At 54.4% G+C, this 12,949-nt stretch overlaps 1 protein-coding gene across 11 annotated transcripts in view; it reads right to left on the bottom strand.

The window, feature by feature from the left end:
* Positions 1-12,949, bottom strand: part of DTNB (dystrobrevin beta) — a 177,978-nt gene that overhangs the window by 93,996 nt on the left and 71,033 nt on the right. For 8 of the 11 annotated variants that reach the window (XM_053937410.1, XM_053937413.1, XM_053937411.1 and 5 more), the window contains 2 exons: positions 12,494-12,571; positions 5,347-5,433 (listed from right to left, as the gene is read on the bottom strand). In XM_053937410.1, coding sequence (XP_053793385.1) covers positions 5,347-5,433; positions 12,494-12,571 — 165 coding nt within the window. Of the gene's footprint in view, positions 1-5,346; positions 5,434-12,493; positions 12,572-12,949 lie in introns of those variants that run through there. The other 3 variants (XR_008429778.1, XR_008429779.1, XM_053937415.1) reach the window with 1 other exon arrangement.

The raw sequence follows: 12,949 nt of genomic DNA, 5'->3' as shown, positions 1-12,949 counted from the left end.
TCCTGCTAACCCCTGCCAGCCCGTGATTAACGCCGTGATTAACGCCGTGATTAATCTGTTAAAGCTCCCCGAATTCAGCCAGCCCGGCAGCACAGCAGGGCCTGCAGCGCTGGGGCAGCTCCTGCTGCCCCCAAAGAACTCCTCTGTCACTCCAGAACGGGGCACCAAGGGTGGCTTTGGGCTCTGCTGGTGGATGCCATCAGCGCTGGGAGCTGTCCCAGCCACTGGTGTTCCCTGATGCCACCAGGAACTGGCAAGGAAATGACACCTGGAGGAGCAGCTTTGAAATCCAGCAGCTTTTAAAGTCAGCACCTTTTAAATCCAGCATCCAGCTGCTGGGTTTGGGAACTCATGGATTTGGGAACCGGTGGATTTGGGAGCTGCTTGGGTTTGGGAACTGATGAGTTTGGGAATTAATGGATTTGGGAGCTGCTGGCTTTGGGAACTGAGGGATTTGGGAGCTTCTGGGTTTGGGAGCTGCTGGGTTTGGGAGCTGCTGGGTTTGGGAACTGATGGATTTGGGAGCTTCTGGGTTTGGGAGCTGCTGGCTTTGGGATCTGATGGATTTGGGAACTGCTGGGTTTGGGAACTGATGAGTTTGGGAATTAATGGATTTGGGAGCTGCTGGGTTTGGGAACTGCTGGCTTTGGGAACTGATGGATTTGGGAACTGCTGGGTTTGGGAATTGATGGATTTGGGAACTGGTGGATTTGGGAGCTGCTGGGTTTGGGAGCTGCTGGGTTTGGGAGCTGCTGGGTTTGGGAGCTGCTGGGTTTGAGAACTGAGGGATTTGGGAACCGATGGATTTGGGAGCTGCTGGGTTTGGGAGCTGCTGGGTTTGAGAGCTGCTGGGTTTGAGAGCTGATGAGTTTGGGAATTAATGGATCTGGGAACTGATGAGTTTGGGAGCTGCTGGGTTTGGGAACTGATGGATTTGGGAACCGGTGGGTTTGGGAGCTGATGAGTTTGGGAATTAATGGATTTGGGAATTAATGGATTTGGGAGCTGCTGGCTTTGGGAGCTGCTGGCTTTGGGAACTGATGAGTTTGGGAATTAATGGATTTGGGACCTGCTGGGCTTTGTCCCCCCGGTGTGCAGAGATCCCTCCTCCACCCCCCACCCCGGGTGAAGGGAACCACAGGGCCAGGAGCAGAGCCCAGAGTGGGGTTTGCTGAAAGCAGCAGTGTGGGAAGGAGCAAAGTGCCACGGAGCCTCCCAGGGCCACCCTGAGCTTCCAGGGGCTCCATGGGAAAGGGAAAACAATGCCCAGGGAAATCCAGCACCGCCACAGAGAGCAGCAGACCAAACCAGACCCGTTCCTGTGCACCACAAAAGCCATTCCCAGCCCACAGCCCCACCTCAGGAGACAATTTGCATTCCTGCAAGCCCAGTTTCGAGGGTTTGTGTTTCCCTTATTCACACAGCCAGTCTCTGCTGTGAGCCTGGTGGTGATTTAAAAATGCAGGTTTAATTTCTTAGTAACACCAGATCTAACAAGTCGAACTCCTCCAGGCCCTGGAGCTGGCCAGGTGAGGTCTGGGCTGGGCCAAGGAGCACAGATGGGGCTGGGATGGCCATAAATGACACTGAGAGGCCTGGCTGGATGAAATCCCGGGGGACACCGAGCGCAGGGAGCAAAGGCAGAAGCTGGAGAAGGGGCAGCCACGCCAGGGAGAGCACAGAAATCAGAGCAGAGCGGGCCTGGGGAGCTGCACGGACACCTTCACACTGATTTACTGCCCCAGTTCTGCTAAAAACATCCCACAGCCCATCCCCACCCCGCCCCTGAGCCCGAGGTCTGCAGCTGGGTCTGCACGAGCCTTCCCCTGCCCTCCTGAGGGGTCTCTCCATCCATCCCCCCTTTCTCTGCTGTGTCCCGGCTCATCTCCCAGCTCCTGGAGCTGCCACCTCTCCTTCAAACAGGGAGACACAAAACAGCTCTGGACAGTTCCTGCCTTTCCTGAAAACGACCCGGGACTCACAAAGGAACGAACGATCCCCTTGGGTTCGCTTGTGGAAGTGTTTGACAGGTGATGAGGAAGAGGAGCTCGAGTTCATCCCCTGTCCCAGGCTGCTCCAAATCCCTGTTCCAGCCTGTCCTTGGGCACTGCCAGGGATCCAGGGGCAGCCACAGCTGCTCTGGGCACCCTGTGCCAGGGCCTGCCCACCCTGCCAGGGAACAATTCCCAATTCCCAATCTCCCATCCAGCCCTGCCCTCTGGCACTGGGAGCCATTCCCTGGCTCCTGTCCCTCCAGGCCTTGTCCCCAGTCCCTCTGCAGCTCTCCTGGAGCCCTTCAGGCCCTGCCAGGGGCTCTGAGCTCTGCCTGGATCCTTCTCCTCTCCAGGTGAGCAGCCCCAGGTGTCAGGAACAGGATGGGGAGCAAAGGGGAAGAACAGACGCAGAGCTGGGGCGGGAGGAGGGTGCAGGGACAGGCTGCAGAGGGTTCCCCAGCAGCAGGAGAGGGGCTCCCACACAATCCCACCGTCCTGGGGGATGTGGCCCCTTCTGGCCACGCTGTGCCCCACGCCCTGAGCTCTGCTGGCCACGCCTGGGGGCTGCACAGGGCTGGCACGGGCACAGAACCAGGAATCCCAGCCCGGTTTGGGTGCAAAGGGACCCCCAAAGCCCAGCCAGTGCCACCCCTGCCCTGGCAGGGACACTGCCACTGTCCCACGGGGCTCCAGGCCAGCCCTGCTGGAAAGGCCTGGCCAGGGCAGGCTTCTCCACCTGCTCTGGGGCCACCTGCCTTGGTGACGGTGACACTGAGGGGACACCGACCCCCCTGGGGGTGCAGGGACCTCAGGACAGGGCTGGGACAGGCTGTGCCCCCCTGGCAGCAGCAGCAGCAGCCTGGGAGGGAATGAAAAGGGCTGGGACTGAGAGCGGAAAGGAGAGGTCTGCGCCAGCACGGTCCCCGAGCCAGCCCTGAGGGGACACGGAGGCACCCACGGCCCGGGCAGGGCAGGGGGACAGCCAGGGGACACGAGGGACACTGAGGGGATGGGCATTCAGGGATGGGGGACACTGAGGGACAGGGGACACGAGGGACACTGAGGGGATGGGCATTCAGGGATAGGGACACTGAGGGACAGGGGACACCGAGGGACAGGGGACACCGAGGGACAGGGGACACTGAGGGGATGGGCATTCAGGGACAGGGGACACTGAGGGGATGGGCATTCAGGGACAGGGGACACTGAGGGACACTGAGGGAATGGGCATTCAGGGACAGGGGACACTGAGGGGAATGGTCACTGAGGGACAGGGACACTGAGGGTCAGGGGACACCGAGGGACAGGGGACACTGAGGGACACTGAGGGAATGGGCATTCAGGGATGGGGGACACTGAGGGGAATGGTCACTGAGGGACAGGGACACTGAGGGACAGGGGACACCGAGGGACAGGGGACACTGAGGGACACTGAGGGAATGGGCATTCAGGGATGGGGGACACTGAGGGGAATGGTCACTGAGGGACAGGGACACTGAGGGACAGGGGACACCGAGGGACAGGGGACACTGAGGGGATGGGCATTCAGGGACAGGGGACACGAGGGACACTGAGGGGATGGGCATTCAGGGACAGGGGACACGAGGGACACTGAGGGGATGGGCATTCAGGGACAGGGGACACTGAGGGACAGGGGACACTGAGGGACAGGGGACACTGAGGGTCAGGGGACACTCAGGGACAGGGGACACTGAGGGACACTGAGGGAATGGGCATTCAGGGACAGGGGACACTGAGGGACAGGGGACACTGAGGGACAGGGGACACAGCCCCATCTGCTCCTGGCTGGAGGCTCTCGTGGAACCACATCCTGCAGAACAGGGCAGGCTGGACACAGAGCTGGGACTGCCCTGCCCTGCTGTGAAACCCCACAGGAACCCCACAGAAATCCTATAGAAACCCCACAGAAACCCCACAGAAATCCTATAGAAACCCCACAGAAATCCTATAGAAATCCCACAGAAATCCTATAGAAATCCCACAGGAACCCCACAGAAACCCCACAGAAATCCTATAGAAACCCCACAGAAATCCCACAGAAATCCTATAGAAACCCCACAGAAATCCTATAGAAATCCCACAGAAATCCTATAGAAATCCCACAGGAATCCCACAGAAATCCTATAGAAATCCCACAGAACCCCACAGAAACCCCACAGAAATCCCACATAAACCCCATAGAAATCCCACAGAAATCCTATAGAAATCCCACAGAAACCCCACAGGAATCCCACAGAAATCCTATAGAAATCCCACAGAAATCCCAGATTTCTGGATTCTGGAAATACTCTATATTCTGATGTTCTGGAAATATTCTATATTCTGGATTCTGGAAATATTCTGTATTCTGGGATTCTGTGAATATTTTGTATTCTATATTCTGGGATTCTGCAAATGTTCTGTATGGTATCCTGGGATTCTGTAATTGTTCTGTATTCTGTATCCTGGGATTCTGTAAATATTCTGTATGAGATATTTTGGGGTTCTGTAAATGTTCTGTATGCTATATTCTGGGATTCTGTAAATATTCTATATTCTGGGATTCTGTGAATATTCTGTATGATATCCTGGGATTCTGTGAATATTTTGTATGATATTCTGGGATTCTGTAAATGTTCTGTATTCTGTATCCTGGGATTCTGTGAATATTCTATATTCTGGGATTCTGTAAATATTCTGTATCCTGAGATTCTGTAAATGTTCTGTATCCTGGGATTCTGTAATTGTTCTGTATTCTATATCCTGGGATTCTGTGAATGTTCTGTATGATATTCTGGGATTCTGTAAATATTCTGTATGATATTGTGGGATTCTGTGAATGTTCTGTATCCTGGGATTCTGTAAATATTCTGTATTCTGTATCCTGGGATTCTGTAATTGTTCTGTATTCTGTATCCTGGGATTCTGTAAATATTCTGTATGATATTCTGGGATTCTGTAAATGTTCTGTATCCTGGGATTCTGTAAATTCTCCAGGAGAGGCTGCAGGGAGCAGCTGGTGGTGGAGGAGCTGCCAGAGCCGGCTCCAGGAGCAGAGGCAGGGCCAGGGCGGGCAGGGAGGAGGAGGAGGAGGAGGAGGAGGAGGAGGAAGCAGGGATGAGCTACGGGACAGAGGTGGGCTGGGAAGGAAACCCAGGGGGAAATTTGGGGGAAGACAAGGTCCCAGCGGGGTCACGCAGACAGAGGTGAAGGAAGGAACCCTTCAAGGGAGGTTTGAACCCGTCTGGGATCACAGGGGGGTTGCCAGAGGGGATCTCAGAGCCCGGGGCCAAGGCCACGGAGCCACCCCCGAGTGTCCCCCCGTGCCCGGTGGCCCCGGGCTGGCACTGACCGTGCCCTGCTCCGCAGGTGGCTCACAAAGGTGGCAATCAGGGCGTGCTCCTCCCGGGAGGGCTCGGGGCTGCTGCTGTGCTGGCACCTGGCAGGGCAGGGAGAGCAACAAAAAAACCAAACAAACAAACAAACAAAAAAAAGCAGCGTCAATGCGGGCAGGACGGGACAGATGGAGATGGGGACCCGTGAGGAGCGGGGTGAGGACACTGCTGCGGCTCAAACACAATGAGGGGACACCGGGGGACAGCCAGGCACTGGCACAGCTGCCCAGGGAGGTGGGGGGTGCCCATCCCTGGGGGTGTCCAGGCGAGGCCTGGATGTGGCACTCGGAGCTCGGGGCTGGCGACTGGGCACAGGTTGGACTCGGTGAGCTTGGAGGGCTTTTCCAGCCTCAGGGATTCTGGGACTCTGGAAATCTTCACCGAGGGCAGCTGTGGAGCCTCCTGGAACTCCCAGGAGGATCTTTAAGGGAGAGCACCGAAGAATCTGACCCCAAGAGCATTTCCTGTTCTCAGAATCACAGAATCCAGAACCACTGAGGCTGGAAAATCCCTCCCAGACCTTCCAATCCAAGCTGTGCCCAATCCCCACCTTGCGCCCAGCCCAGGGCACTCAGTGCCACATCCAGGAATTCCCGGGACAACTCCAGGGATGGGCACTGCAAACCTCCCTGGGCAGCCCCTGCCAGGGCCTGACAAATCTTTCTATGAACAACCCGACCCTTTTTGCGGGCAAACAGCCCCAAAACCCCCAAACCACAGCCAAAGCAGGAGGGAAGTGAAAAGGAGGCTCAGGGGTGACCTCATCACTCTGCACAGCTCCTGAAAGGTGGCTGTGCTCAGCTGGGCTTGGGCTCCTTCTCCAGGAACTGGCAGAGCCAGAGGACACAGCCTTAAGCTGCACCAGGGGAAACTGAGGCTGGGTATTAGGGAAAAGTTCTTCACAGAAAGGTGATAAAGTTCTGGAATGGCTGCCCGGGGAGGTGGTGGAGTCACCATCCCTGGGTGTGTTTAGAACAAGCCTGGATGTGGCACTGGGTGCCAGGGTTGAGTTGAGCTGTTGGGGCTGGGCTGGACTTGATGATCTTTAAAGTATTTTCCAACCTGGTGATTCTGTCAATTCTGGGAATTTTGGGAATTCCCAGGGACCAGGGAGGTGGTGGAGTCACCATCCCTGGGTGTGTTTAACAAAGCCTGGATGTGGCACTGGGTGCCAGGGTTGAGTTGAGCTGTTGGGGCTGGGTTGGACTCGATGCTCTTGGAGGTCTCTCCCAACCTGGGGATTGTGTGTGATTGATTCTGTGACTGATTCTCTGATTGTGTGATTGATTCCCTGATTCTAGGAACAATTCCTAATTCCCAATCTCCCATCCAGCCCTGCCCTCTGGCACTGGGAGCCATTCCCTGGCTCCTGTCCCTCCAGGCCTTGTCCCAGTCCCTCTGCAGCTCTCCTGGAGCCCCTTTGGGGGCTCTGAGCTCTCCCTGGACCCCTCTGGGCAGAACTGAACACGGCAGCTGTGATTCTCTCCTGGGTGGAAATGCAGAAGATGCTCCAGGAGCACGGCCTGGCCTCGTGCTGAGGGACCAGAGGAGCTCTGAGGGTGTCCAGGGCCTGAACCTGCCTGGGGACAGAAGCACTGACAGAGGAACACGGCACAGGGACAAAGCAGGAGGGGAAAAATCCGTTCCTGAACTCATCTCAAATAATTTAATGGGACCAAACGGCATTTGATGGGCTGGGCCTGGTCTCACAGAGGAGACAGGATAATTTCCCTTGCTCTGAGGGGCTCCTTGGCTGTGAAGAGCAGAGAAGAGCTGGGGTTTGCTGCAGCTGGGAGAGCCCCAGGCTGGGACAGAGGGGCTGGGGAAAGGGGGATCAGGGGGGACCCTGTGGCTCTGCACAACCCCTGGGACAGCCAGGGGGGCTCTGCTGCCAGGAACAGGGGCAGGAGGAGAGGGAGAGCTGGGAATGAGGAGGCTGGGAGGGATGGAGGTGCCTACAGGACACTGAGCAGAGCACTGGGCTTTGCCTCGCTGGCTGTTTGCTTGTTAGGCCACAAGAAAAAGTGAATTCAGGCATTAAAATCCCGTTCTTCCAGCTCAGGCCTATTCCTCCACAGCAGCAGTTGTCACGGGGGGGTTGTTCTCATGTTTTCAAGGGCAGGGAATCACACCAAGAGCTTTCTGTGCTGCCCTGCTGAAGAATGGCTGCGTTCAGAGTGTCCCAGGAGCAGCTGGGACTGCCCTGCCCTGCCCTGGCCTGGGGCAAGGAGGGGCTGGAACCAGCCAGGGGTCATGGAATGCCAGCCTGGCTTGGGTGGGTTCACCCAGTGCCACCCCTGCCATGCCAGGGACACTGCCACTGTCCCAGTGTCCAACCCCAGTGTCCAACCCGGCCTTGGGCACTGCCAGGGATGCAGGGGCAGCCACAGCTGCCAGGGCCTGCCCACCTTGCCAGGGAACAATTCCCAATTCCCAATCTCCCACCCAGCCCTGCCCTCTGGCACTGGGAGCCATTCCCTGTGTCCTGTCCCTCCAGGCCTTGTCCCCAGTCCCTCTGCAGCTCTCCTGGAGCCCCTCCAGGCCCTGCAAGGGGCTCTGAGCTCTCCCTGGAGCTTCTCCTCTCCAGGGATCCCCTCCCCTGCCCAGCAGTGCCCGGTGCAGTTCTCCTTCCCAGTGAATTCCTTTTTCTCCTCCTTCCAAAACCGCCCCCACTCCAAGGGATCCCTCTTTGCTCCACATCTGGGGTAAATAAAGCAAATCCTGGGGCTGGATCCTGGGGGGAGCTGGAGCCCTACAGCACCAAGGAGGAACCTCTGATGGAGAAACAGACAATTCATGGAGGAACAAAGATCTGATACAGAAAGAAACCTCTGATGGAGAAACAAAGATCTGATGGAGGAACAAACAACTCATGGAGGAACAAAGTTCTGATGGAGGAACAAAGATCTGATGGAGAAACAACCGTCTGATAGAGAAACAAACCTCTGATGGAGGAACAAACAACTGATGGAGAAACAAGGATCTGATGGAGAAACAAAGTTCTGATGGAGGAACAAAGATCTAATAGAGAAAAAAACAACTCATGGAGAAACAAAGATCTGATACAGAAAGAAACCTCTGATGGAGAAACAAAGATCTGATAGAGAAACAAAGATCTGATGCAGGAACAAACAACTGGTGGAGAAACAAAGATCTGATGGAGAAACAAACCTCTGATGGAGGAACAAAGATCTGATAGAGAAAAAAACAACTGATGGAGAAACAAGGATCTGATGGAGGAACAAATCTCTGATGGAGGAACAAACCTCTGATGGAGGAACAAAGATCTGATGGAGGAACAAACAACTCATGGAGGAACAAAAATCTGATAGAGAAAAAAAACAACTGATGGAGAAACAAAGATCTGATACAGAAAGAAACCTCTGATGGAGAAACAAAGATCTGATAGAGAAAAAAACAACTCATGGAGAAACGAAGATCTGATAGAGAAACAAACCTCTGATGAAGGAACAAAGATCTGATGTAGGAACAAATCTCTGATGGAGGAACAAACAACTCATGGAGAAACAAAGATCTGATGGAGAAACAAACCTCTGATGGAGGAACAAAGATCTGATAGAGAAACAAACCTCTGAAGGAGTAACAAAGATCTGATGGAGTAACAAAGATCTGATGGAGGTACAAACCTCTTATGGAGAAACAAACAACCCAAAATGCTCCTCAGAATGGGAGGGCTTGGGCAGGACACGACCTCTGGCTCCCACTGTAAATCCAAGGGATTTTCAGATTTTCCCAGAGATCCAAGAGACTCCTGGGAATCTCTGCTGTGCTGTGCTGATGCCCTTGCAGTGTTTTCCAGCCCTGAGGGTGCTCAGGGATGGGCTGAGCCCAACCCTTCCAGTCCTGAAGGTGGCACGCAGGCAGAAGTGCAGCTTCTCCCATTTCCATCCATCATTTCTTCCAGCACAGAGGACACGTTATCATTTTAGGAACACATCTGCCTTTCAACAGAAGCCAGGGGGCACGTGGCCACTTTGAGCAGCTCCAGCCACTGAAATGCAGCTCCCAACCCCCTCCAGCTGCAATTCCAACTGCGATTCCAGCTGCCAGGACGTGCCAGAGCCTCCAGCAGGGGAAATGAACCCCTTCATCTCAGCCCCAGCCTCAGGGAGTGAGCTGGGGCAGGAGGAGCTGCAGCAAATCCTGGGGAGAGCACTGCCATCAGCAGAGCAGGGATAAAAGGGATTTTCCAGGGGAAGGGCCCCTGTCCCCTCCCCTCCCCTGTCCCCTCCCTCCCCTCCCTGCCACCTGCACGCATGGCTCCAGGCTCCAGCCTGCTCCAAGCTGGGGAATTCCATCCCAAAAAGCTGCTGAGAGACACCCGGAGCCTCCTGCAAGCCGGGGCAGGAGCCAGGGGTTCACTCCTGGCTGCCCCAGGGCTGCTCCCGCCTGCTTTGGGGCCACCGAGGCTCAGAGCGAGTCACTGAGCCTGGGAATGCCCCAGACGGGGACCCAGGGCACCCCCAGCAGTCAGAATCCCAGAATCCCAGAGTCCCTGAAATTGGGGAAATCCCTCCCAGCCTGTGCCCCATCCCCACCTTGTCCCCAGAGCTCTGAGTGCCACATCCAGGAATTCCCGGGACACCTCCAGGGATGGGCACTCCAACCCTCCCCGGGCAGCCGTGCGAGGGCCTGAGCCCCCTTTCCACCTCATTCCACTCACCCATTCCCTGCAGGAATAGTTATTTACTCCCCCATTCCCTGCAGGATTAGTTATTTACTCACCCATTCCCTGCAGGAATAGTTATTTACTCATTCCCTGAAGGAATAGTTATTTACTAACCCATTCCCAGCAGGAATAGTTATTTACTCATTCCTTGCAGGAATGGTTATTTACTCCCCCATTCCCTGCAGGAATAGTTATTTACTCCCCCATTCCCTGCAGGATTAGTTATTTACTCACCAATTCCCTACAGGAATAGTTACTTACTCACCCAGTTACTAGTTATTTACTCATTCCCTGCAGGATTAGTTATTTATTTACCCACCCATTCCCTGCAGGATTAGTTATTTACTCATTCCCTACAGGATTAGTTATTTACTCACCCATTCCCTGCAGGATTAGTTATTTACTCATTCCCTACAGGATTAGTTATTTACTCACCCATTCCCTGCAGGATTAGTTATTTACTCATTCCCTACAGGATTAGTTATTTACTCACCCATTCCCTGCAGGATTAGTTATTTACTCATTCCCTACAGGATTAGTTATTTACTCACCCATTCCCTGCAGGATTAGTTATTTACCCATTCCCTACAGGAATAGTTATTTACCCACCCATTCCCTGAAGGAATAGTTATTTACTCATTCCCTGCAGGATTAGTTATTTACTCACCCATTCCCTGCAGGATTAGTTATTTACTCCCCCATTCCCTGCAGGAATAGTTATTTACTCCCCCATTCCCTGCAGGATTAGTTATTTACTCACCAATTCCCTACAGGAATAGTTACTTACTCACCCAGTTACTAGTTATTTACTCATTCCCTGCAGGATTAGTTATTTACCCACCCATTCCCTGCAGGATTAGTTATTTACTCACCCTGACATTAGTTATTTACCCATTCCCTACAGGATTAGTTATTTACCCACCCATTCCCTGAAGGAATAGTTATCTACTCATTCCCTGCAGGATTAGTTATTTACTCACCCATTCCCTGCAGGATTAGTTATTTACTCATTCCCTACAGGATTAGTTATTTACTCACCCATTCCCTGCAGGATTAGTTATTTACCCATTCCCTACAGGATTAGTTATTTACTCACCCATTCCCTGCAGGAATAGTTATTTACTCCCCCATTCCCTGCAGGATTAGTTATTTACTCACCCATTCCCAGCAGGAATAGTTATTTACTCATTCCCTGCAGGATTAGTTATTTACTCACCCATTCCCAGCAGGAATAGTTATTTACTCACCCATTCCCTACAGGAATAGTTATTTACTCACCCTGTTATTAGTTATTTACTCATTCCCTGCAGGATTAGTTATTTACTCCCCCATTCCCTGCAGGATTAGTTATTTACTCCCCCATTCCCTGCAGGAATAGTTACTTACTCACCCTGTTATTAGTTATTTACTCCCCCATTCCCTGCAGGAACAGTTATTTACCCACCCAGTTATTAGTTATTTACTCATTCCCTGCAGGAACAGTTATTTACTCATTCCCTGCAGGAACAGTTATTTACCCATTCCCAGCTCTGCCCCTGCTCCCCTCAGCTTTACTCCTTGGCAGTAAGTCACCACTCAGGGCTTTCCTGCTCCCCCTCACACCTCGCCCCAGCCTAACTCACACCCCAGGAGCAATCCCAGCCCGGGCACCTCTCCCAGGAGCTCTGGCACCTGAGCTGGGTGACGTGGGAGCCTGGGGCCACCTGAGAGGTGACACAACAGGACAGGGTCCCCCCCCGGCCAGAGGAGCAGCCTGGGACACAAAACCAGCTCGGGAAGGCAATTCCAGTCAAAGGAAAGGCAAAACCTCCTCAGGAAAGGCAAAACCTCCTCGGGAAAGGCAAAACCTCCTCGGGAATTCCCTCCTCAGGAATTCCCTCCTCCACAGGCAGGTGACAGCATCAGCTCAGCGCAGAGAAATCCCTCTGGAGAGAGCCCAGCAGCTCCTGCAGAGCATCCTCCCCAGGAGAGCTGCACCTGCCCTGCAGGGCTGGCAGGGTCAGGGGAGCTCCTGAATCCTTCCCCTTTCCCAGGAATAACCCAGGGGTCTGGCAGGGTCAGGGGAGCTCCTGGAATCCTTCCCCTTTCCCAGGAATAACCAGGGGGTCTGGCAGGGTCAGGGGAGCTCCTGGAATCCTTCCCCTTTCCCAGGAATAACCAGGGGGTCTGGCAGGGTCAGGGGAGCTCCTGGAATCCTTCCCCTTTCCCAGGAATAACCAGGGGGTCTGGCAGGGTCAGGGGAGCTCCTGGAATCCTTCCCCATTCCCAGGAATAGCCCAGGGGGTCTGGCAGGGTCAGGGGAGCTCCTGGAATCCCCCCCTTTCCCAGGAATAACCCAGGGGGTCTGGCAGGGTCAGGGGAGCTCCTGGAATCCCCCCCTTTCCCAGGAATAGCCCCAGCCGAGGCTCTGGTACCTTTTGGTTGGCGTGGGCGCTCCGGAGGACACGTGGGTCACCATGGCCTCGTTCATGTTAGTCACGGGCCTGGGGGGGCTGCAAGAGACAGGGATCCTGTTAGAGAGCAGGAAAACAGCAAGGAAACAGCCCAGCACTGCCAGGGATCCTGCCAGAGAGGAGAGAAACCACCCAGCACTGCCAGGGATCTGTTAGAGAGGAGAGAAACCACCCAACACTGCCAGGGATCTGTTAGAGAGGAGAGAAACCACCCAGCACTGCCAGGGATCCTGTCAGAGAGCACAAAAACAGCCCAGCACTGCCAGGGATCCTGTCAGAGAGCAGGAAAACAACAAGGAAACAGCCCAGCACTGCCAGGGATCTGTCAGAGAGCAGGAAAACAACAAGGAAACAGCCCAGCACTGCCAGGGATCTGTTAGAGAGCAGGAAAACAACAAGGAAACAGCCCAGCACTGC

The sequence above is a fragment of the Vidua chalybeata genome, chromosome 3 (genome assembly GCF_026979565.1).
Source record: "Vidua chalybeata isolate OUT-0048 chromosome 3, bVidCha1 merged haplotype, whole genome shotgun sequence".
Classification (NCBI taxonomy): Eukaryota; Metazoa; Chordata; class Aves; order Passeriformes; family Viduidae; genus Vidua; species Vidua chalybeata.
The sequence above is the reverse complement of the archived record's forward strand: the minus strand, read 5'-3'. Positions and strand labels throughout refer to the sequence as shown.